This window comes from Anastrepha ludens, chromosome 4 (assembly GCF_028408465.1).
Source record: "Anastrepha ludens isolate Willacy chromosome 4, idAnaLude1.1, whole genome shotgun sequence".
NCBI lineage: Eukaryota > Metazoa > Arthropoda > Insecta > Diptera > Tephritidae > Anastrepha > Anastrepha ludens.
In genome coordinates, this window is record NC_071500.1 from 90,959,793 (window position 1) to 90,987,667 (window position 27,875).

The 27,875-nt window shown below is 37.8% G+C and overlaps 4 protein-coding genes across 4 annotated transcripts; 3 read left to right on the forward strand and 1 right to left on the reverse strand.

Annotated features, from left to right (window-relative positions):
• Positions 1–882: 882 nt before the first annotated feature.
• Positions 883–27,232, reverse strand: LOC128860156 (ATP-dependent helicase brm). Its single transcript, XM_054097443.1, has 5 exons — positions 26,211–27,232; positions 26,061–26,143; positions 6,627–8,744; positions 4,956–6,552; positions 883–2,297 (listed from the first exon to the last, which is right to left on the reverse strand). Exons 1-5 carry the CDS (start codon positions 26,869–26,871, stop codon positions 1,411–1,413), a joined length of 5,346 nt encoding a protein of 1,781 aa, XP_053953418.1. The 5' UTR covers positions 26,872–27,232; the 3' UTR covers positions 883–1,410.
• LOC128860159 (inositol monophosphatase 2) lies at positions 12,888–17,674 on the forward strand. The gene is made up of 3 exons (XM_054097445.1): positions 12,888–13,630; positions 13,748–13,851; positions 17,221–17,674. Exons 1-3 carry the CDS (start codon positions 13,157–13,159, stop codon positions 17,495–17,497), a joined length of 855 nt encoding a protein of 284 aa, XP_053953420.1. The 5' UTR covers positions 12,888–13,156; the 3' UTR covers positions 17,498–17,674.
• Positions 18,579–20,595, forward strand: LOC128860160 (uncharacterized). Its single transcript, XM_054097446.1, has 3 exons — positions 18,579–19,187; positions 20,006–20,109; positions 20,171–20,595. Exons 1-3 carry the CDS (start codon positions 18,708–18,710, stop codon positions 20,436–20,438), a joined length of 852 nt encoding a protein of 283 aa, XP_053953421.1. The 5' UTR covers positions 18,579–18,707; the 3' UTR covers positions 20,439–20,595.
• Positions 22,536–26,059, forward strand: LOC128860158 (uncharacterized). The gene is made up of 3 exons (XM_054097444.1): positions 22,536–23,362; positions 25,491–25,594; positions 25,664–26,059. Exons 1-3 carry the CDS (start codon positions 22,580–22,582, stop codon positions 25,932–25,934), a joined length of 1,158 nt encoding a protein of 385 aa, XP_053953419.1. The 5' UTR covers positions 22,536–22,579; the 3' UTR covers positions 25,935–26,059.
• Positions 27,233–27,875: the final 643 nt, after the last annotated feature.

Sequence of the window (27,875 nt, forward strand, 5' to 3'; positions counted from 1 at the left end):
ATGATTTTCAATAAACTTTTTTCTAGTCATTTGCTTGACTTTAGCAAAATTTCAAAAAAAAATAATTCTAAAAGTTATCGCTGTTTGTGTGGAGCCCATTTCTCCAGAAGTTCCTTGCGGTGAACATCTCAAATCCTTGGAGATTCACTTAGACCAATCGGACAAGAGAAAAGAGTTTTATTAATAGATGATCTAGATAATTTTTTTTTCAAAATTAATAATATGGCGGCTACAGGAAATATTTTTCAGATTTTCGAGAAAAAAAAACCGACAATTAATTGTTAAAAAAAATCGAAATTTTTTAAGAAAAAAATAGAAATTTTTGAAAAAAAATATCCTTCGATCAGGCACGCGTTTTTTATGTTTTTCAAAAGCAGTATACATTTTATTGAAATCTACCAAGTTTTTAAGTTACAGTTATCACCAGTTCAAAAAACATATATTAGTTTTGAGAAAAACGCATTTAAAGTTTTGCTATCGATTTATGTAAAGTTGTACGAATTATTTAATTACTTACACTGTGCCGTCTATTCCTGGTCCATATAATAGTTCTTCAGCCGTCATAGCAGCTTCCAAAATATCGATTTGCTGTTGCCTACGTAGCATTCTACCTTCTCGAGTGTTAACGTTAGCGCGCTTATCTGCCCCTTTCATACGTGCATCATCCATTTTTCCAGCATACGAACGCTCCGGAGCGCTCGAGCGTTCTTTGTTAATTGTTGAATAACTCGAAAAATATTTGTCGGATTCACTTCAAATTTTCACACAATATTTCTAAGATATACTTTAAGGAAATGCAAAAAAATGAAAATTCTGACTACCCCTAAACAATAAACTCGTACTTCATACTGTATATTGGTTTTAATAAATAAATCCAAAGACTTGTGTTGTTTTACTTTTTATTCTCCAATGCGCTGACGCACTCAATCATATTACTTTTACAATTGCCATACATATCTGTCAGTATAGATTTAAGTGAGCAGAATAAAATATATTTTTACGAATAAATGTATTCAACTGTGTAAAGTATAAACAAATTAAAATTTGCAAATTATACAATTGACGGATAAATAGAGAGTAATTAATTAAAACATCATTAAAACAAATTCACAAACGCAAATCCTGTTTCCCGCTAAACTTATAAAAATTAAAAATCTTATTTAAATACTCATTATGTTCCTCATGTTTTTGCCACTATTATAGTAATTTGTGTTGAATTCCAAATTCCCAGCATGGAGTTTCAACTTTAGTGCCGCCCCTTTACTCATCATTATCATCGTCACCATCATAATCGTCGTGTTCAAGCTCACGTTGCCGTTTGCCACCTCCCACTCTTGCCATTGTAACCGGTGTATCCCCTCCCACGCAAGCCTGCTGCGTACTGCGCGCAAATACTACACCCAATGGCAGCTAATCTATGTCATCGTCATCATCATCGAAAATTGCGTATTTCTTCTGTGAACGCTTACGGCGCGTTTGCTTCTTGGAAGTAGTGGCCGCACTAGTGGGTACCGGTGGCGCCGGAGTTGGTGTTGCCGGTGCGCTAGCTAATGACTTGTTCAATTTCAACTTCATTTTCACTGCCGCCGTAGAGGTGGTTGGAATTTCCTCATCATCCGAGCCATCATCGCCCACTTCCTCCTCTTCATTGTCAGAAGCCTCTGAGCCAGCAGCTGTACCGCCACCTCCACCGCCTCCACCACCACTTGCCGACTCATTGCCAGCGGCAGCCGCAGCCGATGCAGCAGCTGCTGCGGCGGCAGTTATGCGTGCACGTGCACTTGCAAATACTTTCTGCAATTCAATCGAATCTAGATAGATGAGTGAAGCTTCCTCATTGTAGATTTGTGCATTCTGACAGAGCTGTACAAAGTCTTTCTCCAGCTCATTGATATCGCCATATTTGCAATCTTCAATACGTTGCAAAATTTTCTTAATATCCACAGGTCGTTTTATGATTTCATAGTAGTCGGGTAGGCGTTGACGTGATGGTAACTTCATAAACGGTTCGGATAGTACACGACCATCGTCATTGGTATACTTAATGACCGCAGACATAATCTTATTCATTTGTTTTTTTAAACGCTTGTCAATATTCTGGCGCCGACGACGTTTCATAATCAACTCATCTTCATCAGAATCATCTTTACGATTTTTACGCTTACGGCGCTTACGTTTGGCGTCATCTTCGTCTTCCTCTTCTTCGAATTCGGCGCCATCATCGATGGCCTTTAGCCATTCCTTCTCGGTCAGGCTGTCTGTGTAGTCGACCTCTTTGCGTTGACGTGAGCCGCGACCTAAAGAAACAGTGGGAGGTGATTAATTTAAACAATTTAGCCATCTTTCGAGAGAAAATAATTAAGAGAAAAACGCTCCAAGGAGTAGGAGCAGGAATAGTGGGGTGCACATAAATCCATAACACTAATTACAGATACCACGATTTTCCATGCGGAAACAGTGGAAATCATATCCAAAAGAGGGTTCGAGAAAGTAAAAATTAAAATACTTTCGGGCAGCCAATCGGTTCTCAATGAACGATGAATAGCTTCACTTTCAAGTCAAAAGTCATAATAGAGTGTAACAATGCACTCAACAAACTAGCAACTCATAATCAGGTCCCACTGATTTGAGTACCAGGACATGAGGGACACGGAGGAAACGAGAAGGTTTTTTTATGCAAAAAAAGGGGCAGATGGGCTATTTATTGGACCCCTTTTTTCGGCTTTAAAACAAAAATCAGGGAACACTGGAACGGCACAAGCGGCCTTAGCCACTCCAAAAAGTTTTTGAACCTCAATGCCAACAGAGCAAAATCTGCTCTAACCCTAGATAAAAGGGCCTCAGATTACTCTGTGGAGCACTTCAAGGTAACTTTGCCTGTTTGCATTAGGCCACAGGAGACACAGAACCCTGGGCTCGTACCTACTGGAGGAAGAAGACCTACAATTACTCCCTCCTAAGGAGCTGGTTCGATTCTTCGGAATACTAAATAATTATAAATAAGTAATTAGAGGCGCACAATAGATCAATCTGGTCGCAGTACACAAAGGCCTTGGCCTAACCCGTACAACTATTACAATTACCAAGAGAAAAAACACAGACGCAATTAAAAATAAAGTGCATCTACTTTAAAACCTGGATCAATTAAGTTGTAAATCTTCTCATGGAAAACTATTTGCCCGTTCGGAGTCAGCTTGAAACTGTAGGTCCCTCCATTTTTGGAACAACATCACGATGCACACTGCAGAAAGAGGAGCTCGCCCAAACACCCATCAGAAGTGTACGCGCCAATTATTTATTTATTATTATCTTTTTCTTTATACACTTTAATCACTTTTTTCTATTTGGCGCCATTTTGTTTGTATGCAACATATTTGCACAACTCTCGTCAAAGAGGTTAAAGCAGTAGAGTACAGCAGTGACGAATGCATTAAAGCGCATCATAGAGCTGCAACGGATACCAAGATTTTGGTGCCATCTTGGCCATTTACTCGGGCTTTGTATGATAAGTCGTTTGTGTGCACGTCGACTGCGGCAACACATGCATGCGCACTTCATCGACCAAAGTGGCGTATAGAAATGCTGTGTGTAGCGCGAGCCACTCGAAATCTTCGAGTGCTCTGTGTCTATACATGCATTAGTTGAACAGCGATCATATGGGACATTCACTAATTTCTCAAGTTGTGCTATTCATTGAGTGCAGTAATTGATCGACGGCGACGATCATGAAGTACGTGATTTATAATCGTAGTTATCGTGAGATGGCACATACAATAGGATTCGCTTCTGAACGAATGACAAGTGGTAATTATCACTAATCCAGATGTCGAAAGGGTAAAAGCTTTGTTTGGAATATGGTTGCTTAAATCCTAAAGCCGCGTAATACTGTAATGAAAGGTTTTATTTACTGCCGCACTTGCTGTAAAGTGCTGAAGTATACCAGAAGCCAAACATCTGATGTGAATCGCCTTTGAAGTGCAGTAAAAACATTAAGGAATCGCGGCCAATCGGAAACTAACACAGCTTTGCGCAAATTGAGAAATGCACTTTTTGGGTCATTGAAGGTAGCCAGCCATTTTCGGCAGTAAATGGTACCGGCTTTACCGAGCTTCTGCTCCTCCTATTTGTGGCGTGCGTCTTGATGGTGCTCCACAAATGGAGGGTATAGTTTTAACACCATCACACAGAGACCAACAATCGTTTATCAACAAATGCCACCGCATCATCTGCAGAATATTCTGGCCAAACACCTTCAGTAACGACGCTCTGTGGAGATTAACGAACGAGGAACCCATCTTAGGCAAATCAAACGCAGAAAGTGGCGATGGATAGGTCATACATTAAGAAAACCACCAGATAGTATCACGAAAATGGCGCTGGACTGGAACCCGCAAGGTAGCAGAGGTCGCGGTCGACCAAAAAACACTTGGAGAAGGTCGATGCTGCGCGAACTAGCAGATGCCGACATTTTATGGGGCGGTGTAAAAACAACAGCATAGAACCGTGTAAAATGGAAGAGTCTTGTCGAGGCCCTTTGCTCCCGAGAGGAGTGAACAAGAAAGAGAAACAAAAAATGGTTTAAGAGCCGACTCCGAACGGCAAATATTTTTTATTAGAATCCTTTTTCATGGCAGAAATACACTCGGCGGTTTGCCATTGCCTGTCGAGGGGCCACCGCTATTAGAAAACACTTTTTCTTTATTTTGGTGCTTCACGGAGATTCGAACCTGCGTACTCTGAATAGTAGTCACGCACCAATCAATTCGGCTAAAGCGGTTGTGTTTACTTGTACCAAATTTAGAGAATAATACACGAGATGGCTCGAGAATACTCGATGCCAGTCTCTGATGCACATGAAAACGAATCAACTGTTTGCGAAATCCACATTAGAGCGTTTATAGATCCGCTTTAACCCTGTCATATTATTCAACTAATCTAAATTTATACGAACTCACCCAAAATGGTATCCTCATCGTACTGATGCCAACGCTCTACCTCATCATCGTCCTTCGTCAACCAATCCGGCAACTCTGACTCATCGATTAAACGCTCCCTACCCGGATGCAATTCTTCATCCTCTTTCTTCCGATCGATATCCATCTTTTTAAACAATTCTATCTCTTCCTCACTACGCGCAATCATCATATTGATCACCTCATCGTCCGGCACTTCATTCTCTTCCTCCTCTTCATTGTCATCCTGATGCAAAATCGTTTGCAAGAATTGCTGTCGCTCACTTCCCGTGGATTTCTGATCGAACATACCAGCCTGAATGACTTTCTCATCCATGTTCAACTTGTAACGCGCCGCAGCTAAGATGCGCTCCTCCACAGAGTTCACCGTCATCAAACGCAACACGCGCACCTCATTGCGCTGACCGATACGATGTGCACGATCTTGTGCTTGCAAATCCTGATGCGGATTCCAATCCGAATCGAAGATGACAACAGTATCGGCTGTTTGTAAGTTCAGACCCAAACCACCGGCGCGTGTCGAGAGCAAGAAGACAAAATAGTCGGAATCTTTTGCATTAAATTTACGCAGCAATTCACCACGATCCTCTGCCTTGGTAGTACCGTCCAAACGCAAATAACCAAACTGGCGCCAGCTCAAATAATCCTCGATAATAGTCATGCACTGTGTCATTTGACAGAAGAGCAGCACGCGATGGTTGCTCGCCTTCAGCTTCGGCAAAATGCGATCGAGTAATTCAAATTTGCCCGATACACGATATAGATCCGGTCCGGAAGCGACACTATGTGCGCCAGTGTGATCGCAATACTTTTCTTCAATGTGCTGGAACATGAATGGATGATTGCAAAGTTTACGCAACTGTACTATGGTGTTCATTAAAGCCTTAGCGCCACCCTTGCCTTGTTTGCCCTTCTCCGAACCATCCGTGAGTAGCACACCCTTGCTCTGCATATGTTTGTAGAGCACACGTTGCAGTCCAGACATATCGCACTTGATGATGTACTCGACCTTATCGGGCAATTGATGTTCCACCTCCTTTTTGAGGCGACGCAATAGGAAGGGACGCAACACTTTGTGCAAACGACGAATAATCAAAATCGTCTCTTCCTCATTCAATTCGACCTTCTCGCCTGTGGTAGCAAAGGGTGCATTAAACCACTGTTCAAAAGTGGAGCACGACTTGAAAATCGATGGTAGTAAGAAATTGAGCAGAGCCCACAATTCGGGCAATTTATTTTGTAGCGGTGTGCCAGTCAGCAGCAAGCGATACGGTGCAATATAGTGAGTGTTCAGCACCTGTGTTAGCTTGCAGTGATGATTCTTCATGCGATGGCCTTCATCAATAATCATATACTTCCACTGAATTTTAGCAAGCACGGCCTTGTCCTTGATAACATACTCGTACGTTGTGAGCAGTACATTGAATTTGGTGGCGCGCATTTGATTCTGCAACAAACGGCGACCCTGTGGGCTGCCTTTGTAACTGACCACGCCAACGGAAGGTGCCCACTTTTCGAACTCCAGCACCCAATTGGGCAGTGTCGAGAGCGGCACGATAATGAGGTAAGGGCCCATGACCTAAAACGAAAAATCGTAAAGAAGAAAAAAAAAATAGATATATTAATATTATATTTGATGTGCTGCGTACTCACCTTCTTTCGATCCATCAGATAGGTAACCAGCGAAATTGTCTGTATAGTTTTACCCAAACCCATCTCGTCAGCTAAAATACCATTTAAGTTGTTGTTATACAATGACACAAGCCATTCCAAGCCCTTCAACTGATACTCCTTCAATTGGCCATTAACCATAATGGATGCTTGTTCGAATACTTTTTCGTGTACGGTATGCGCGATGCTGTAGTAGGTCTGCTCCTCGGTACGATATTCATCATCTTCAACTTTTACTTTCTTGATAAAGTCCTTAGCATCCTCGACATTTGCCACCTCTTTGCTCTCTGCTTCTTCGGATTTTTTTTCTTCCTCCTCCTCCTTAGATTTAATGTATTCCTTGCTGTTAATATCGCGCATCTCTGAATCACCCTCATCATCGGAATCCGACTCTATCCAATCCCAGCCCGGATGACGCTCCAACCAGTTATGCAAGTTCTTTAGCATTGGCGCCTCTTCGCCCGAGAGTCGCGTGCCTGTAGATTGCTCCACCACAGTGACGCGCATGTCCGCTGCAATGCAACTCTCATCGATGTTCATATATTCGCCACTCATCAGCAGTTCCTTCTTGTATTGCAGCAAACGTTTGCTTTCCTCCTCCTTCTTCTTCTTTTGATCATCTTTGTGCTGCTTAACCATCTGTGTAAGATTACTGATATATTCATCGGTCTGCGAAAGTAGGAATGCCAGTCGTTTATCTTTCTTCTGATCGATCAGTTTGCGGTAGCCCTCTTCATCCTCGGCCATCAAACGGCGCATACGCTCCTTCTCGATGCGCTCTTGCTCCTTCTTTTGCTCACGCTCCGCATTGGCGTGATGATTCATGATTGCCTTATTGACGCGTGCCAGCTGCGCTTTATTATTGCGGTGATACTCCTTGAAATCTTTGCCATGTTGCAGCACTGCTGCCAAGAACTCTTGATGCTTCTGGCGCCGCTTGCGCTCGGCCTCTAATTTCTGTTGCTTCTCTAGCTTCTCAGTGGCGCGCGCCTCACGTAACCCCTGTCGTTTTGTGCGCTTATACGCTTTAATATTGACCGCCGTCTCCAGCGTGGTGTCGCGACGCGTGCACTGCACAATCTCAGCACGCAGTTGACGTTGAAAGTTGAGCACGCGCAGCGCACGCAACTCAATGGCCGCTTGCAGACGCAAGTCTTCCGGCATAGTGGCAGGCAACCGCTGCAATTCTTGCATGCGCAATGAAATACGCGAAGCTATACGATTTTCACGCTCCTGCAGCAAAGTGATCGGATCTAAACCAACTGGCTTCGCGACAGTCGTAACGCGATTCGGTTTCGGCATTGGCTGCTGTGGTGGCGGCGCACCTGGTTTGGGTGCTTGCATGCCAGGTGGTGCCTGTGGTGGCAAACCGGGAGCGCCGGGCGGCATACCCGGGCGCACACCCTGCGCTACTGTGGCGGGCATTGGTGATGAAATTGGCGGTTGACCGCCCCCCATCATTGGTGGCGGCGGTCCGGCATTCGGCTTGCCGCCAGCGCCATTGGGCAACTGATGCGTCACATCTTGTTGTGGTGGTATTGGCGGCACACCGCCAGGAGCCATGGGTTGCTGCTGCACATGGGGCAGTGATGGCGCTTGCAACTTCGGCCCGCCCGGCACCTGCTGCTGTGCGTAAGGACTGGCAGGCGGTGTAGGACACTGCGGTGGTGTGCCCGCATTGCCAGGGACACATGGCGGCGGTGCGCCACTTGGTCCGGGCGGTTGCTGTTGTACTGGCACACCGGGATGTTGACCCGGTGGTCCGGGTGGACCTGGCGGTACGCCAGCCTGTTGCTGTTGCTGCTGTTGTTGCTGCTGCTGCTGTTGCGGTGGTGCCAACTGCTGTTGCATTTGCATGGATATGGGTTTGTTGCGCGCCAGCAATCGATATGCGGTAATTTGTGCGCGTAACATATTCACTTGGTTGCCAGTGAGATGTTGATGCTTCGATGTGGCGCGTATAGCCAGTAATTGCGAGTAGCGTGGATCCTCTTGCAGACCCTTCTCCTCCATGGTGTCGATAGCGCGTTGAAGTGCGGTTAGACTTTCCTGTACGGGACGATCGCCAGGTGGTGGGCCCTGGCCGGGAGCCGGTGGACCCTAAATGTGGAAAAGAAAAGGTTGAAAATTAGGGAGGCTAATAATAAGAAACTTCTCTTGAATTTGTTTTATTTGAAGCTGAAAAAACTCTTGAATCGGATTGCGCAAAGAAAAAAATGTGGGACAAAAAAATTGTAAAACGGTGTATAAGTTCAGAAAATGTTTTCAAAGTTTTATTTTATTGTTATGTTAATTAAAAAACACTAAACTAGACTAGTAGAAAAACGTTAGCTGCACAACACGTACAAGAAGATCTTCCTCCATTCGCTCCCATTCACGATTATTCGTATTTGTTGCTACTGACTTTTTTTGAGATCAGTGCCAGGAGTGTACAACACCCATTTGACTGATAAGAAAATTGATAAAAAGATGCAGAGTAACGCATGAAATGTTCCGTCCCAAAGCCATTTACCGAATCTTCATTTCAGTATCTAAAACAGGGTGGGGCAGGCAATTGACTGACTAAAAAGAAGCACCTGCATTTCGTTAACATTTCTCGGTAACAGATTCAGTTAAGAAATATGGTTATGTAAGCTATCCATAAGAGATTCAGGCCATTAAAACGCATATCTTCCGAGCTACTCGTGAGAGAAAGGGACAGAGAAAATGTCAACAAGTTGCTGGGAAATTGAATTGAAAAATGTATCGTTTAAAAAAGAATTATTTGGACAAAGAAAAAATTAAAAAAAAAAACAATAATAATAAAAATAAATTTAAAAAAAATAATAATAATAAATAAAAAAAATATAAAAATAATTAAAAAAAATAATAATAATGTATTTGAAAAAAAATGTATTTAAAAAAAAATGTATTAAAAAAAATTATTAAAAAAAAATAATAAAAAAATAATTAATTAAAAAAAAAACTTAAAACTGGGTATTTCAAGGCGCTGCTATTATTTTGTACACCGGTGTATATAATAACAGGCCAATTTTTTTAAACAGCCAATTTTTTTGAACCATTTTTGTAGAGCAAAGTTATAGGCCAGTAGGTTTCTGTTTGATTTTACAGTAGCTTAAAATCTCCATTTTTTCGGGTAATAGACATTTTGCGTATTGCGTGTCGATTTCTGACAGAAACATTATTGTCAAAATTATGTAGCAGAATTTCCCGAAGCTCATTTTTGTGGAACATTTTAACTCCCTAACTTCCCTTTTTACGCGTGAGTTTGACTGCAATTTTGAGTAAAGTCCAAAACTCCTTTAAAATAGCGCATTTGAGGTGAAAAATTTGTCTACGAAAATATTTGTCAGACAATTTTAGTGCAAGTTACCAAATAAATAAGCGTTGACTCGTAATTGACAGAATTGCACCGTGAAATTGAGAAATTTTACAGTAGGATTTCAAGTAAGAATTGTCTGATTATTTATATGTTTATAAAAAACAAGACTGAAATATAGATGCACATCCTCTTTTTATTTAAAATAAGCCCACAATTCAATCCATTTTTTTTTAATTTTTATTTAATATTGTGAGCCAATGACAGTTTATATCACTACCATAGCTAAGTTAACCGAGTTGGGAAAAAAAATACGGCTAGTAATAAATATTTTGTTTTTTACTAAACAATTCCCGATTTTACTAAACTATATCTTTCAATGATGATAGATTACAAGATTTGATCATCCAAAGCAAAATTGTGAGAGTAACTTCGGCTGCCACGTCAGCGGGTACTCGTCAGCAAAATTCTGCCCGCTCATTTCACACATATTCACACATTCGTCCAATCAGTCGATGTTCAGACGGCAACGAAGTAATATAAATGGAGACTGCTGATTTTTTTCGTATATCACTAACATAATAACAGTTTTTTCATAAACAAACCGCTGTCATAATTCCGGTTACATCAGCCAATAGGACAATCTCTTTAAAATCGCTGAAAGCCGGTTAACGGTCTGATGCATTCCGTACATCGTGAATTCTTTTTTATCAGAATAAGTGACAATAAGTGCCATATATTTACAATTATGGATCTCAATTTCGAAATGAACAATTTTTAAGTTTTTGTATTGCATGCAACGCTGTGCTGGAAATCAGGGAATGTCAGCTGTGGGAAGCTTTAAAGTCAGCTGATAAAAAATCGTGCTTACAAACTTTTACAATGAATAAATTAAGTAAAAAAGTTTTCAACGTTTCTTCGCTTTATTTCGACGATGAATTGAGAATGAGGCCAGAGTTGTATCTTGAAGAAAATGCTGCCAATACTTGAAGCAATGTTAATCGCTTGGTGTCAGGTCAGGACTATATGGCCACACATAAAAACTTTTGATGGGTCGTTGAAAATGTGTTATTTTAATCTGCTGTTATTGACCGTAGAGATTCGAATTGAGTGTTTAACTTAATAGGAGCAGCTTTAATAAATGATTTCCTTATAATCCCACCAATGTAGAGCAAAACCTTTTATCCCACGATAGTCCGTTACCGGAACGACCCGGTTTAATATCCGGTCGAATAGTGTCACTCCAGCAGCATTTCCCAAACATGTATTCGCCGTATAGTATGGTCCGTTACAATGTATACATCCTGAGATATGGCTAACGAAAAACATCTACCAGAAAATGGTCAGAACTTTTTACTTCACCTAATATAACCAATTCGGCCGCCGTAGCCGAATGGGTTGGCACGTGATTATCATTCGGAATGCAGAGAGAACGTAGGTTCGAATCTCGGTGAAAGACCAAAAATGTAGAAAACGTTTTTTCTAATAGCGGTCGCCGCTCGGCAAAACCAGAACAGCTTTTAATCGGGAATTCATAGAATCTACAAGTTTTGCTGTATAATCGGAACTAATTGTATCCCACTCTTCCTCTAGTGCCCGTTTCAGACCAGAAGCATTAGAAATATTGTGGTTTCTTATTTTATTTTTCAGCACTGACCACAAATTCTCAATAACATTGAGATCTGGACTCTGTACAGGTGTTTGTACTACATGTGGGCAGTTTCAGATAAGCCCAGTTTTTACAATACCAGACGTACATATGCTTGGGATCGTTGTCTTAGTAGAACCTAAACAAATTCGTAATGCCCATTTTATCCGCACTTTGTACTAAATTATCTTTTTGCAGATCCAGATACTTTCTTTTATTTATGTTTCCTTTGATAAATGTTAACTTTCCGACGCCTTAATAGGACATGCAACCCCGTACCATCGCACTGCCCCCACCGTGTTTAACTGTAGAGCGCAAATTGCATGGTTGAAGCGCGGTGTTTGGTTTTCTCCAAACGCAGGACTTCCCATCAAACCTGAAAAGGTTAAATTTGCTTTCATGCGCAAAAACAGAGGGCTTCCAGAACGAAATGTCTTCGTTTAAATGTTGTCTGCAAAGCTCTATCCTTTGTTAATCAACGGCTTATTTCGCGCAGTCCTTCCATGAAAATTTTCTTGGCGCAGAACTCTACGAAGAGTTTTAGGGTTACAGATCTTGCCTAAGTATTTTTCGACTTCGCTCGTTAATTTTGGAGCGCTTAAATCGGGTTTTTCTTTAACTTTGCGAACAATCCACCTCTTATCTGCATCATTAAATACTTTATTTGGCGCAGATCTGCTCTTATTAAACCTTTCTATAATGTGCTGGACAGTTGAGGAACCAATAACAACAATTTTTGCTATTTTTCGTTGGCTTTTGCCCTCTTTATAATGACGAATAAGGTTTTTCCATTTTGAAAAATTTAAATTTTTTCAACTTTTCCTTACAAATTTACTTAAGACGCTAAGTTAAACAGAAAAAAAATACATTTCACCGTTATTGCATTCTCAGAGAAAATATACAATACGCTGCATCATTTAAGCTGTGAGCATATTTCGATGAGAAAACTATTTGTTTCTGTATTTTTTCAGCAAGCTTTGTTTTTGTTATTGTTCTTTCTGCAGTGGTAAACAGTACATACATACGCAAGCGAGTGTTTTATTATTTACTGAAAATCTCTTCATTTAGCTCATACATTGCAATAATAGGAAAATTCGTTGTTATAGCTTCGCCAAACCCCTCCTTTGCACGCTACTGCCCATATAATTGTTATCGAGCAGCGAGACAATTCTTATTACTACTAACAAAAAGTAATTAAAATCTGAAAAAGAATAGGTAATGAAACTCAATAAAAACGGATACTGAAACACAAAATAAAGTAAGAAAGATACAGCGATGTTCAGCGGCGATAGAAGCGGTAGAGGCAGCAAGAGCATAATTTCCATAACAAGTAAGCTCGTATTTGTCTCGACACAGCATTCAATTCAGTTGATTTGTGAACGGTGGAGATCGTAAACGCTTTTTTTCAACAGTTAACATCAAACGAAAAAATACAAAATAAAAAAATAAATCGTTGTTGAAAACTCCACTACCAAAATATTAAATAAAAATTATTGAATATTAGAAAAAAATATTTTTTTAATTAAAACATTTACTGCTGAGAAAATGGCGAGTCAGCAGCTAATCGACGAATTGTATGACTTCATGTACCCGCTTGCATTGCGCGTTGGCGAAATGCTGCTGAAGGGCTACGAGGAAGTGGGCAAGCAGATCAATATCAAGACAGCATTTTATGATGTAGTCACCGAGTATGACAACAAAATCGAAGAATTTTTGATCGAACAAGTATTGGCACGCTACCCTGAACATAAATTTATTGGCGAAGAGGATACAGCGAAAAATAATCATGTGACCAAAGAGTTAACCGATGCACCTACATGGATCATTGATCCCATCGATGGTACATCGAACTTCATCAAACAGATACCGCATGTTTGCATCTCAATTGGTTTGGCAGTGAAGAAGCAAATCGTTTTGGGCATTATTAACAATCCGGTGCAAAAGAAAATCTACACAACAAAATTGGGTGGTGGTGCATTTTGCAATGGCCAGCGCATACAAGCGAGCAGTGTAGATAACGTGAGTGTGTGCATGTGTGTTTATATATGTGTGTGTACATGTGGTAGTGTGTAATTAGAGCAAAACGCAGCAGCACATTCAGACATATATAATAATAAATTTCAATAAAATTCACAGATGAACGAGGCAAATGTGGCTTACGAAGTCTCGCTGTTGCATGCACATAAAATACGTAATAAACATATAAAACGGATCTATCACATAGGTGCAGAGGCAAGAAGGTGAGCCCCGACAGAATACTATCCGTAGATATGTATGTAGCATCCACCAGTATCTACTATGTAGATATGGAGATATTGTAAAGTTGTGTCTAGTCAAATTTGTGCTTAATCACTTGAGACGCGACAATCAGGCGCATAGAATTTTTTTCCCACAAGGTGTAATTAAATATGTTTGTACATACAAATATACAATGTAGAAGAATGATAAGCTTTCAGGTCAGCTGGTGCTGATGCAATAGGGAAAGAGACAATTTACGTTTATTATTATTAACTCGGCTTAACTCTTTCAGAGAACTCAGTTTGTTTAATCAGTTTCAAAATTTACAACGTCTGCTATCTGCTCCTTTTATGGTGGCAAATAGTAATTAAATGCATTTCGCATAGGTGAGATAAGCACAAAAGGAATTATTTCGTAATTTGTTTGCGAATAAAAAATACCTTATACATTATTTGCATTTAATTTCGAGATTAAGAAATTATTCATAAATTTAATCTAACTATCTTTAATTTTATTTTATTATTTTCTATTATTTTTTTTTTTTTAATTATTATTTTTTTTTTTTTAATTATTATTTTTTTTTGGACTAATTTATTATTTTTACTTATTTTTTTTACTTTTAATAATTTTTCTTTTCCTCTTATTTTTTTTTTGTTTTTCTTTTACTTTTATTTTTTTTTTTCACTTTTATTTATATTTTTTACTTTTGTATATTTTTTATTTTCTTTTTATTTTTGCTTTATTTATTTGTTTTTGATTTATTTATTTGTTTTTGATTTATTTATTTTATTTATGTTTAATTTTTTTTTTTACTTTTATTTTATTATTTTTTTCTTTGACTTTCGTTCTTTTTTACTTTTATTTTTTATTTTCTTACTTTTATTTTTTATTTTCTTACTTTTATTTATTTTTTCCTCTTATTTTAATTTAATTTTTTTTTACTTTTATTTCATTTTTTTTTACTTTTTTTGTTTACTTTTGTTACACTTGTTAATTTAATGTAATTTTATTTTATATTATTTAATTTGAAGTTAACTTCATTTATTTTTATTGTATTTTTTCATATTTTATTTTATCCTATTTAATTTTTTTTAATTTTTTTTTTATTTTTAAGCTTTTTATATTTTTAAACATTTTTTTGTTTTTGCTTTTTATATTTTTTTTATTTTTTAGCTTTTTATTATTATTATTATTTATTTTTTTTTTTATTTTTTTTTTATATACAAGGTATACATATATTTTTTTTATTCTTATATTTTTATATTACATTATTATTTTAATTTATTTTTATTTTTACTTTGTTATATACTTTTTTACTTTTTTATTTATTTTTTATGGGAGGTTGAATTAGTTTTAAAGGTGACACACAGATGGCGCTATTTATCACTTTATCGCGTTGGCAATACTGAATATATATTCATGACAAAGCCTCATCCCTAGGCTTTGTTTATCAGTATCTGTCATTTCGCTGAAGTATAAACAACGCAGTGTTTTCGTGCTCCGAGTATGTCAACTTTCGTGCCGTCGAAACGCAATTTGCGGGAAGCTTTGCTTTTCTGCTTCAATTTGAAAAAAAATACAGCCCAAGCCCGTAAATTGCTGCAGGAGGCCTACCCAGACCATACTCCGTCGATTTCAACATGTGAGTACTGGTTTCGACGATTCAAAAGTGGTGATTTTCACACCGAAGACAAGGAGCGTCTTGGCCAGCCCAAAAAGTTCGAGGACGCGGAATTGGGGGAATTGGTAAACGAGGACTCGTGCCAAACCCAAGAAGAGCTTGCTGAATCATTGGGCGTTGATAAATCAACCGTTTGCAAGCGTCTAAAAGCGATGGGAATGATCCAAAAGCAAGGACATTGGGTCCCGTACGAGTTGAAGCTGCGCGACGTCGAACGGCGACTTTTTACGTGCGAATTGCTGATCGAGCGACAAAATCGGAAGGGTTTTTTGCATCGGGTGGTGACTGGCGACGAAAAATGGATCCACTACGATAACCCAAAACGCAAAAAATCATGGGGTTTGCCCGGCCACGCATCAACGTCGACGGCCAAGCAGAATATTCACGGCAAGAAAATCATGCTCTGCATTTGGTGGGATCAGGTCGGCGTCGTATATTTTGAGCTGCTCCAACCGGGCGAAACAATCACGGGGGATCGTTACCGACTGCAATTGATGCGTTTAAGCCGGGCATTGAAAGAAAAACGGCCGGAAACGGTAAAAAGGCACGACAAGGTTATTTTGCAACATGACAACGCTCGGCCGCATGTTGCTCAACCTGTCAAAAAATACCTTGGAACGCTTGGCTGGGAAGTGTTACCCCACCCGCCGTATAGTCCAGACATAGCTCCCTCCGATTATCATTTGTTCCGGCATATGAGTCTCGATTTGGCGGACCAGCGGTTCTCCTCGTACGAGGCTACCAAAATATGGGTTGAGTCATGGATAGCCAAGCAGCGGACAGAATTTTGGAGAAACGGCATCCGGAAATTGCCCGAAAGATGGGCGAAAGTTGTAGCTAGCGATGGCCAATACTTCGAATAAAATATTTTGTACCGTTTTTTCACAATAAAGCCCCAAATCTTCGAAAAAAACCTTTAAAACTAATTCAACCTCCAATATATTTGTTTTTACTCTTTTATATTTTTTAGTTTGTTATATATATTTTTTTTCCTTTTTTATATATATATATTTTTTTTATTTTATTTTATTTTGCTTTTGTTTTTTATTTATTTATTATTTAATTAAATTTTTTTTTAGATTTTTAGAGTTTTTATATTTTTCATATTCCTATATTTTTTTATATATTTTTTTTACTTTTTTCATTTTTTTATTAGTACTTTTTCTTTCATTCCTTCAAATAATATTTTTTTTTTTGCTTTTTTATTTTATTTAAATTAATTTCTCTTATGATTTTGTTTTATTCAATTTCATTTACTAATTTTAATTTTTTTTATATTGTATATTAATTATTTATTTATTATATCTAATATTTTTGTTTCGTTTTTAAATTTTATTTTAATTAATTTTTATTCTAAATGATTTTAATTATTTCATTTAATTTTGCATTATTTGTTTTAATTTATTTTTTCTTTGGCACTTTTTCATATAATTTTATTTAATTGAACTTTCTTTTATTTTATCTAATTAAAATGCAATCAATTTAAATTGAACTCCCTCTATGTATTCCGTACTGATAAATAAATACAAATGAAAAGAAAAATCCAAACAAAACACAAATAATAAATAATGAAAAAATTCAAAACAAAGAGAAAAGACTGTAACTCTCGCAAATCTTTCAAATACACTTGCAAGCTTTTTCTCTTCACATTTGATTCGAAGCTCGTAACCGAGTATTTTTACACTTTCAGATTACTCGCCTATGCATCTGTGGTGGATTCCTTGTGCATGGTGGCTGCCGGAAATTTGGATGCCTTTCACATTGAAGACATGTACCCATGGGATTGTGCTGCCGGCTATTTGCTAATACGCGAAGCCGGTGGCGTTGTAACACATCCCTATGGAGGACCATTTGAAATTATGAAGCCAGATTTAATATGCGCTGGCACAGAGCGATTACGTAAGGAAATGGAGGAGCTAATAAAGAAAGCCGATCAAGAGAAGTCGGTTGGTGGTGAAGAGGAATAAGGAATATGTTGGGAAAAAAATTAAGATAAAAACCGGAAAAAGTAATTAAATTTGTAACATTTTAACAGGAATAAATAAATTTTGTAAATTCTTATAGTAATAAATAAAGTTTGTAAAATTCTTACAGTAATAAATAAATTTGGTGAATATTCGTAAAAATCACTCCACCTGACACAACCACTGAGCCAGAGTTTCATCGGATAAATAAAGGGTAAGCCGTATCACTTGCTTGAGCTTCATTCCCCTCCTTATCCTATCCCCCGCTTCTCCTCAAGCTTATGAAATAATCAAAGGCATGGTGTCCCCTATCTGGTCAACTATCTGGTAATTGGTTAATGGCATAGTTTACCACGTCACAAGCAATACAAATGCTACACCCGGTGGGCTAAGCACCGAACCCTAGAGCTTAAAATGAATATGCATACATATGTATGACCAAACAACAGGGCTTAATGCCCTTAATATTCAAACTCACTCACAAACTAAAATTAACTAACGCGTCTGTATTTATTAACGCAATATACTAAGCATACATGTAATATTCCTTAGAAACTCGCCGCTGTTACAGTAATCAGCTGTTTGGCCGTAAAATTATTATTAATATTTATAGTAAGCAAAGACGCAAGGTGGATTTAATAAGGTGACAGCATTCACCCAGCTGAATTTTTCGTCGTAGGTATGGTTTACGTCAAAATGATATGCTTTGTTTGTATGTATTGGTATGTTTAATATACATTCGTATGTTTACATTTGCTTGCTGATTTTGACATGATGCTTGCACCAAACGCAACAACAAATACATGTAGGGTTTTACTTATATGTGTTTGCTGTCACCTGTAATAAATTCGCCTTGGTTTTACTTATATGTGTTTGCTGTCACCTGTAATAAATTCGCCTTGCAAAGACGCGAGATATTGCGAGCGAAGAAAAACTCTGAGATGACTAAGCATTTGCCTATTTGATGAAAGAGTTTAATTCGCTTACGCTCTCTTTAGTATAGATATTCATGCCTTTACTTTTTCACTCAAATACTCATCAGCGGTACTATATAAAAGTGCTCGTGTTGTAGTCGTCAGTAGTAGATGATACATTGGTGTAGGAAGTCGCAGTAATAATCGCAGAAAAAAAAAACAATAATAAACAGAGAAAGAACCATTCTCTTAATTATTTTTTTGTTGTTACATTACAAATAAACCCACAACAAATTAAAATGTCTGACATTAGTGAAAAACAAACAATACATAACTACTATAATGTCGCTTTGGAATTGGTAATGAAATGTGGTCCAATAGCCTTTGAAGGTTATGAAAAGGCCGAAGCTGACTTTCAAACAAAATCCGCTTTCTATGATCTTGTAACTATTTATGATAAGAAAGTGGAAGATCTACTCATTGAGGGGCTGCAAAAAGCCTTTCCCGAAACGAAATTCATTGGTGAGGAGAATACAGCGGAAGACAAAAGTGAACCGGTATTGACAGATGCGCCCACATGGATTATTGATCCAATAGATGGGACAACAAATTTTATTCGCCGATTTCCCAATTGGTGTATATCCGTTGGTTTGGCTATACGAAAGGAATTAGTAGTGGGTATAGTTTATCTTCCAGTGGTAAATGAGATGTATTCGGCATGGAAGGGCCATGGCGCTTATCTGAATGGGCAGCCTATCAGTGTCAGCAAATGTACTAATGTAAGTATCATACTTATATACATATGTATAAAGAGTAGAGAGCATTTTCAAGTGATTCGAAATTGGAAGTAAAATAGTTTTATTCTTGAAAATACATTAGATGAGTCCAAAAGGAAAAAAAGAAGCAAAAAAACTACTGATTTTTTTTTGTATATCAAATAAATAAAAAATTATGTTTACGAATATAAGAGAAGAGAAGAAGAAATTAATAACGACTAGCAGTTGAATTAAACAAAAATATATCCAAATCAAAAGAAAAAAATTACTTTATTGCTTTACGTTATAAAAGTATAAATATTTAATTTTTTTTCTTTATTTTTGGTTTTATTTAATCTTGTTTTTGTTTTATTTTATTCATTTTTTGTTTTTTTTTTTTTTGTTATTTTTTATTATGTTTTTTCTTCATTTTTACTTAACTTTCTTATCTTTATTCTGCCTTTTGCCTTGTAAGATTATTTAATTTTTATTTTCTTTTATTTTATGTTTTTAATTAATTTTATTTTATATCTTTTCTATTTTTTTTTTCCTTTTTTATTTTATATTTATTTATTTATTTTTTTTAATATTCTTTTATTTTTTAATATTCTTTTATTTTTTAATTATTCTTTTATTTTTTATTTATTTATTTATTTTTTTTTTTGTTATTATTTTTTTATCCCTTTGTTTGTTTGATCTGTTTTATTTATTTTGTTTAACTTTTTTTGTTAATTTTAAACGAGTTTTACTTTATCCTATTTTCATTTATTTTTAATTTTGTAATTTTTTATTTGGTTTTTTTTTTAAATATTTCTAATTTATGAATTCGTTGTTCTCTGCAGATCAACAGCGCTGTTGTTGGCACAGAAATGTCACTCATTCAACGACCAGCCGTACGAGACAAACATGTTAAGCGTCTGTGTAAGCTGGCATCAAATTGCAGTGGGTAATGGGAAATGAGCGTCAATTATTGAGCATCAATTTCATATTTCCCCTCATAATTTCAGTTGTCGCAGCATTGGCAGTGCAGCTGTAACGCTGTGCTATGTGGCACGTGGCAGCCTTGATTGCTTTGCCGTAGAAGATCTGCAACCGTGGGATATTGCAGGAGGTGCTTTGATAATACGCGAAGCTGGTGGCTTGGTATGCCACTCAAAAGGTGGTGAATTTTCCATATTGAAACCGGACTGTATTGCTGCAGCTACGCCTGAACTGGCTAAGGATATGATAGAATTGATCAATGAAGCCGATCAGTTAACAGAATTTACTTTTTGAATTAATGGAGGATTGATAATCAGTGATGCGAAATAGCAACAACAATTTAAATATTCTTCGCCATTAGGTGGTACGATATGTTAACAGAAATATAAAGCTTTTCCAACTTTCATAGTATTAAGAAATTACAAGTAATAAAAATAGTTATTAATCAATATTGGAAATGCATTTTCAAGACCTGGTTCAGAAAAAAAATACACATACAAATACACATAAATACAAAAGCTAGCCACCACCAACAGGTTAAAGCGAAATCATCTCTTTGGAATGTGCGAGAGGTACGCTTCTGAAAACAAATCTTCATAGACATAGACTTCGTTCGCATTTGAGTTGTTCTTTGGTTTGACCCAAGGCACATCCATTAAAGGTGGTGGCACTAGACCAACAACAATATTTTGTACGTTTGATTGTCAAGGGCAAAGTAGAAAACAAAAAATGAATTAGATTTGTTTCACTCTGGGGTGGCAACCACATGGACACGGCGAAAGAAAAATAAATAGATCAGCTGATTTACCGATACCGATTTTTGGTGAGCTCTTTGAAAAAATAAGGAAAAAACGACCCGAATAGTGGAACGAGTTCCTCTTCAAAGCAATACACTGACACATTCTGCATTGTCTATAGAAATTGCCAGCCAAGTATAGCATTCCAGTTCTTAGTCCTAAAAGAGCTGACAGAAGACTTCTAGCACTTTTTCTAAGAATAACATGGGCGTTTTAGGCATAGAATAGTTAAATAGATTGAATATTTTACAGAAAGCTAGACCAAAATATCAGATCAATGGCAGCCAAAAAATTGTTTCGAGTTAGACCAGAAAATCAGAACATCTTATGAATGCTGACAGGAACTTCAGACAGGGAAGTTAACAGCAAAAATTTAGCATATAGCTAAGGGTCTGATCGCCTCTGTGATATGATCCGACCTCGAGTCACCTGCTTAAAACGGATTAACCATTTTAGCTTGTCCTATGCAGTCACCAATCATTCATCTATTATTACTACAGAACTTCTAGTAAACAGGGGCACTACGTGCCGCACAGCACATGCAGCGGTAATTAAAAAATTAAACCTGTATCAGGGCGAGTCTTTAAAAGGTGCTTTCGTTACAGCAGCTGATGGGCCCCTGAATGTCAAAGAGCAAGTATTTGTATTTTCTCTCCCTCTTCTTCCTTCAACTGAAATTTGACAATAGCCCGCCAATTTGTTGTATTTGTAGAATCTATATCACCTTGTATAGATGCGCTTTGACCTGTATAATAATTTTGAAAGTTCAAAGGTGGGTCACCTATGTATGTATGCATGTATTTAGTTTTAACTCTTAAAGAATTCTTCTTATTCTTATTCTTATCTTAGTTAATTATCAGTATGCAAATTTCTTCATAAAAACAAAAAACAACACGTCTGCACTTCTTACGCTTAGTAGGCAAATGAGATAAGATAAAAATGCCAAGAGAGCAGCAACTTTAAAGAGTATGCGCCAAATATAAAAATCTGCATTTGCATTTGACTCTTTCGGTATCATTTCATAAAAAAAACAAAAACACGCCGGTGACTACAAAAAAAACATTTCACATATCAGTGTATTTGGCTTGCCTAACAGCGAGTGTACTACAAGTACGTACTTCTAAACAAAAACAAAAAGAAACGAACAACATATGTACGGTATACATACATACACATACATGCACACATGAGAGCATACATCTGCATGTAAGATACAAGTTAAGTGCAAAACAGTTCTCAATAAAACAAACTTGTTTAGAATAAGTGCGGTAAGTATTTAAAAATCTGAAAATAAAAAAATACATCAATATTCCAAGCACAATTAACTACCTATCGTATATGCAACACATACATACATAAATAGTTTTGTTTAATTTTGTTATCTTCTTTTTTGCCCGCAAAGTCAGCCAAAGCGAACGTGATAAAACAAAATTCGCGTATAATAAAAACAGAATAATAAAGATTTCAACGTCATTCCGTCAAAAAATTTTGCCAAACGAAAGAGTTACTTTTTGACAGCATTATATGTGCTACCGGTTCTTCTTCTTATTATTATTTATTATATTTTCTTCTTATACTCTCGCGCTCTGTAGCACTCTCATCTTAAATATTACACCGACCAAACACGACCAAATCTATATGAAAATGTTTCCGCTACGAAGTCAGTCGTTGTCGATTCATCAGTATAATAAGTGCTTGCTCAGGAAAGATACAGCCACAGCAACAGCAGCAGCGGTTGTAGCAACAATAATAAGGCGCGTAACAAAATTTACGAAATACGAGAATTGTAGTGTAATAACAAAAAACACCGACACCAACGCCACCAACAGCGGAGTGTCGTCAGTGTCCCTGAATCGTTACTTCCCTCAACGTAAACAACAAACACCGTTTGCCTACCCACTGACCACATTTGTTTCGAGTAATCGTGCAATTACAACAACAATGTCAAATAAAAGTGATGATATAAATGTACGTAACTACTATAATGTGGCTTTAGAATTGGTAATGAAATGTGGTCCACTGGTGCGAGAGGGTTACAACAAAACTAATGCGGATTACAAACAGAAATCGGAATTTTTCGATTTAGTCACTAAATATGATAAACAAATCGAAGATATACTCATTGAAGGTTTGCAAAACGCTTTTCCCGAATCGAAATTCATTGGCGAGGAGGCTGCAGCGGAAAGCGGTAAAGTGCCAGAACTAACTGATGCACCCACATGGATTATTGATCCCATTGATGGTACAACAAATTTCATACATCGCATACCACATTGGTGTATATCGGTTGGGTTGGCCATTAATAAGGAACTGGTGGTGGGTATTGTGTATAATCCCATAGCAAATGAAATGTACTCAGCGTCGAAGGGAAATGGCGCCTATTTAAATGGACAACCTATACATGTCAAAAAATGTAATAAAGTGAGTACATAGTTCAATTTTGTAATTTATTTGTACATATCTATGCATACATATACTGGCGTATGTTATGTAAAAATATGCATGCGCTTAATTAGTTTCACGCAGAAAAAATTGAATAGAAATAAACAAAGTTTTATCTTTTAGAGTATATTGATAAGGCAATTGAAAATAAAAGAAAGCGATTAGCTATTGTAATATCGATAAACGTACAAACAATGAACTTGTGCCCAGACGCCACTCGTCAATAACATTTCCAAATTAGATTTCCAAACAGAAGGAGATAAAGTAAGGGTGGTGTTTTTTACCGTACCCCGTACCAAAAACAATTTCTTTAATCTCATAAATTGATCATTGCTCAATATTAGCGTCAGGCAATGACATTGAGGTAAAGTGGTCAAACCTAAACGGTTATCTGAGCTTTGTCATCATATGGACTGTCAGTTCCTACGACAATCGCTTCTACGTTAAGGGACCGACCCAGATTTATATCCGGTCAAGGACTGTCACTTTATTTATGCTGCTACAAAAAGAACAACAACCCCATGGGCGAAGGTGGTCAAACTCTAACCGAAAGCAAAAGTCAATGACACACCAATTCCGGCTGTAAACAACCTTAAGTTAATCGGGAGGCTAGGAATAGCGAAGGTTCAAGCTAGCCAAACCGGAGCAATCAGGGCAAGAAAAGGTATCTTCTGATGTGGCCCACACATCATCTTACTAAGAAATTAAGCAGCATAACGCCACTTCAGCGAGCAGTTTCTGCGGAATTCGTAGGATTCATTCCAACAATAATCTGCTGCAAGTCTGACAACTACTACTGGACCTGACGGAATACAGACAGTCTTTAAACGACACACGCAGAAAGTGAACTCTGTTCTATCCAAAATTAAGGTAGATATATTTAATGTATATCCGTCAGTTGAAAGTAGATCGATTGACACTAACCACCTCTACAATGCCTTCTTAACCTAACACATCTCTCTCTTCGACTCCAAACTATCGGAACAGCCAGTTTCCTTAGCATACAATTGGATGGGATTAAAGGAAATTACTCGTGGTTTCAGCTTCACCATACTAAGCAGAGATTTGTAGGCTGCTACAACAACAACTCTTAACTCAGGCAGTAAGACTAAGATCTGTAAGTTTGTGACATGGAATCGGGCATGGTTAAATCAGAGTTACTAGCTATTGTAGTACCTGCTTTTGTAACAGCCAACTGCTTTGCAATAATGGAATAAGTAGTTTATAATACTAAAATGTGGCTCTTGTTTTCGTTGTAATGGCATACAAAATTCTCCATACATTTTTGACTAATGCTGGTGAAGTGACAGTTCTCGGTCGGTAATCGACGTAGCGAAAGTCGTAGAGCCAACATGTATTGGGAAGGAACACACTAGTGGTGAAGTGATAATGTTTCCACGATTAAAATGACTTTGAGAGTCGACTTTGTACGTAAATTATTTTTATTGAAATATCACAGCTCATTATCAAGAGGTTAAGTGTGTAAAAGTAGTCAGTTTACGATGCATATATGTATGATAGATATATGTACTAAGTAAATTTACCTTAAGAGATTACAGGACGACCGTGATTATATTTCCGCCAAAAAACAAAGCGTTGCAATTACAAATATTTGTATTATAAACGGTTTAATAATCTGTATGCAATCACTGAATTTACATACTAAACAAATGTGGCAATCTGTATTTACATAAGGTGATTGTGAAACAAAGAAGATATTTCACGATCTCAACAAACAGTTAAATTGTAGTTAACAGATGAATTATTTAACCCGACTTGGAGAAGGGAATCTACTTTTTCTATTGCATTACCGATACCTCAGAGTTGTATCTGAAAGTGCGATTTTCAAGTTTATCAATTCCAGAAGTATGTGCATACACCTTATTTTTACATGTAATTTAAGGTACTTGTCAATTTGTACCTGTATAATTGTAAATAGAGGCAGAGCAGACCAAAATGTATTTATATACAGAAACACTAACTAAAATAATTAGCAACATGTCGTTAGTGGCATGCAAATTGTATATACACAACAGCATACATAAATACCTATTGGAAACCCTAAAAAATTTTATTTAAAACGTTTACACCTTTTCTACCATTTCAGATGAACGATGCCGTTTTAGCTTACGAAATCTCGCTCATCCATGCACCCGCAGTACGTGACAAGAATGTGAAACGCCTTTCGAAACTTGCCGCTAATAGTACAGGGTATAGGCATATTTTGCATTAATATTTTTTACGAAATTATAATCTAATTTTTTTTTTTATTTTTTTCAGCACCCGTTGCATTGGCAGCGGCGCACTGACTCTGTGCTATGTTGCACGCGGTAGCTTCGATTGCTATCATGTGGAGGATCTACAAGCATGGGACATTGCAGGTGGTGCAGTTATATTACGTGAAGCCGGTGGTGTTCTCTATCATACCAAAGGTGGAGAATTCGAAATAATGAAACCAAATTTGATAGCGGCTGCAACACCAGAATTAGCAAAGATCATGGTGGGTTTGATTGAGGAAGCCGATGCTTTGACTGATTTCACATTTAAATAATGTATGCTGCGCTGATTTTAAAGGACTCAATTGGGTTACTCTTCTATAACTTTTTAACTTTAATCTCAAAGCATAAGGACGAGAAATTATTGCAATAATAGTGAAATAAAATATTGAAAAACTTACGTTTGGCGGCATTCCATGCGTTTGATAGCCCATTGGTGGCATATTTGGCCCTTGTGGTGGCATTTGCATCCCCATATGTGGACCTGTACAAATGTGTTTGGCTAATTATTATTAATACTCGTATACTTCTGTTTACTTTCTGCTGCTCACCCATGGCTTGATGATGTGGCGGCATGTGATGTCCCTGTGGTGGAGGTCCAGGTGGACCGGGTGGCCCTTGCCCCGGTGGTCCATTCATATGCGGCGGTGGCGCTCCTTGCACTCCCGGTTGCTGTTGTGGACCTGGCGGTCCATGCGGTGGTGGCACACCATGAGGTGGGGGTGCATGTGGCATTGGTGGCCCACTTCCAGGGGCACCACCACTACCAGGCGGCGGTGGTCCATGCTGACCAGGGGGTACTTGTCCATGAGGGGGTGGTGGGCCGTGTTGCCCCACTCCATGTTGTCCCGGTGGCATTGCACCATGTTGTTGGTGCTGTGGTGGTCCATGTGGAGAACCATGAGGCGGTGCGTGTTGCATAGGATGCGTATACGGTCCGCCGGGATGCCCCGGTGGTGGTGGTGGACCATGATGACCACCCGTCGGTATGGGGCCGTGTTGGCTATGTGGTGGTGGGGCTTGCATATGGGATTGTTGAGGCGGGCCATGTGGTGGTCCAGATGGTCCCGCGCCAGACGGGCCTTGTTGTCCCGGTGGGCCTTGCGGCATTTGTTGATGTTGATAGGGACTGTGCGGTGATGGTGAAGGACTTTGCGCAGGCGGTGCCTGGGGTGGCGGCATAGGACTATTCGCCGGTGAGGGCGAGGTCATATTCAGCCTAACACGTTCGCTGGTTAAATGAATAGACACTGAGAACTATGACTTCTTCACTTTCGTGGAAGTATACCAATACAAAAGCAAATATGCGAATGCCAACAAATTTTTCTCTGGCCTAATTTGCTGCAAAGAACACAAATTTTCACAGTTCTATACACAAATTAGCAAAGCAGCACTTATAGTGCGCATACGTTTATATTTTTGGAGACTTTTTGAATGATAAATTAGATAATTTCGCACTTTTCGAGTACACACAAAGTTATTTTTTTAAGACGACGCGAAGAGAAAATTCAATGGCTGCCATCGAGGTGTTGGTAAACGTCAACGTGAATTTGATGTTGGTAGCACTGTGAGCCGGCTGTCAAACCAAGAATGATAGATTTGTTTCTTTACTTTTAAAACTATTGTCATCCCGTATTCTAATAAAAATATTATCGCATATTCTTTTCGTGAAAGCAAATATTATATTTCATTATGTAAAGTATTTTAATTAAAAATAATATTTTATACTTAATTTAATTTTGATTTTGTATTTAAATCGATATAATGAAAACAACAACGATAAAAAAAAGAAGTTGTCATTTGCGCCGAGTAGGCCCGTCACAGTAGCCCATTGGCTCTCAGCGAATTTGCTAGAATCAGCGGTTGCGCTGACGCAGCCGGGGTTATGAATCGGTTTGTTTACGAAAAAACTAAGAATGTATTAGTGATATTCGAAAAAAATAAGCACAATGTCACTTCGTTGCCGTCTAAACAAAGACTGATTGGACAAATGTGTGGAATATGTGTGAAATGATGGTGCACATATCGGCTGACGATAAGATTGTGTAAGTGATATACGAAAAAATCTGCACAGTCCGATTATGATATTATACTTCGTTGCTATCTGTACAATGACAGATTGGATGAGTGTATAAATGCATATGAAATGATCATAATTCAATTATTAAAGGTTTACGCACTTGTGGAATATGATTTTTCACACTCCCTTACAAATG

What these genes read in the sequence shown, in the direction of transcription:
- LOC128860159 (XM_054097445.1), top strand. Translation starts at nt 13,157, where the DNA reads ATGGCGAGTCAGCAGCTAATCGACGAATTGTATGACTTCATGTACCCG. An exon ending in AAGCGAGCAGTGTAGATAAC is followed by an intron (nt 13,631 to 13,747) that starts GTGAGTGTGTGC and finishes TAAAATTCACAG; the next exon opens with ATGAACGAGGCAAATGTGGC. An exon ending in ATAGGTGCAGAGGCAAGAAG is followed by an intron (nt 13,852 to 17,220) that starts GTGAGCCCCGAC and finishes TTACACTTTCAG; the next exon opens with ATTACTCGCCTATGCATCTG.
- LOC128860160 (XM_054097446.1), top strand. Translation starts at nt 18,708, where the DNA reads ATGTCTGACATTAGTGAAAAACAAACAATACATAACTACTATAATGTC. An exon ending in GTGTCAGCAAATGTACTAAT is followed by an intron (nt 19,188 to 20,005) that starts GTAAGTATCATA and finishes TGTTCTCTGCAG; the next exon opens with ATCAACAGCGCTGTTGTTGG. An exon ending in CTGGCATCAAATTGCAGTGG is followed by an intron (nt 20,110 to 20,170) that starts GTAATGGGAAAT and finishes TCATAATTTCAG; the next exon opens with TTGTCGCAGCATTGGCAGTG.
- LOC128860158 (XM_054097444.1), top strand. Translation starts at nt 22,580, where the DNA reads ATGAAAATGTTTCCGCTACGAAGTCAGTCGTTGTCGATTCATCAGTAT. An exon ending in ATGTCAAAAAATGTAATAAA is followed by an intron (nt 23,363 to 25,490) that starts GTGAGTACATAG and finishes CTACCATTTCAG; the next exon opens with ATGAACGATGCCGTTTTAGC. An exon ending in CTTGCCGCTAATAGTACAGG is followed by an intron (nt 25,595 to 25,663) that starts GTATAGGCATAT and finishes TATTTTTTTCAG; the next exon opens with CACCCGTTGCATTGGCAGCG.
- LOC128860156 (XM_054097443.1), bottom strand. Translation starts at nt 26,871, where the DNA reads ATGACCTCGCCCTCACCGGCGAATAGTCCTATGCCGCCACCCCAGGCA. An exon ending in ATCTGATGGATCGAAAGAAG is followed by an intron (nt 6,553 to 6,626) that starts GTGAGTACGCAG and finishes TTTTCGTTTTAG; the next exon opens with GTCATGGGCCCTTACCTCAT. An exon ending in CGATGAGGATACCATTTTGG is followed by an intron (nt 2,298 to 4,955) that starts GTGAGTTCGTAT and finishes CTGTTTCTTTAG; the next exon opens with GTCGCGGCTCACGTCAACGC.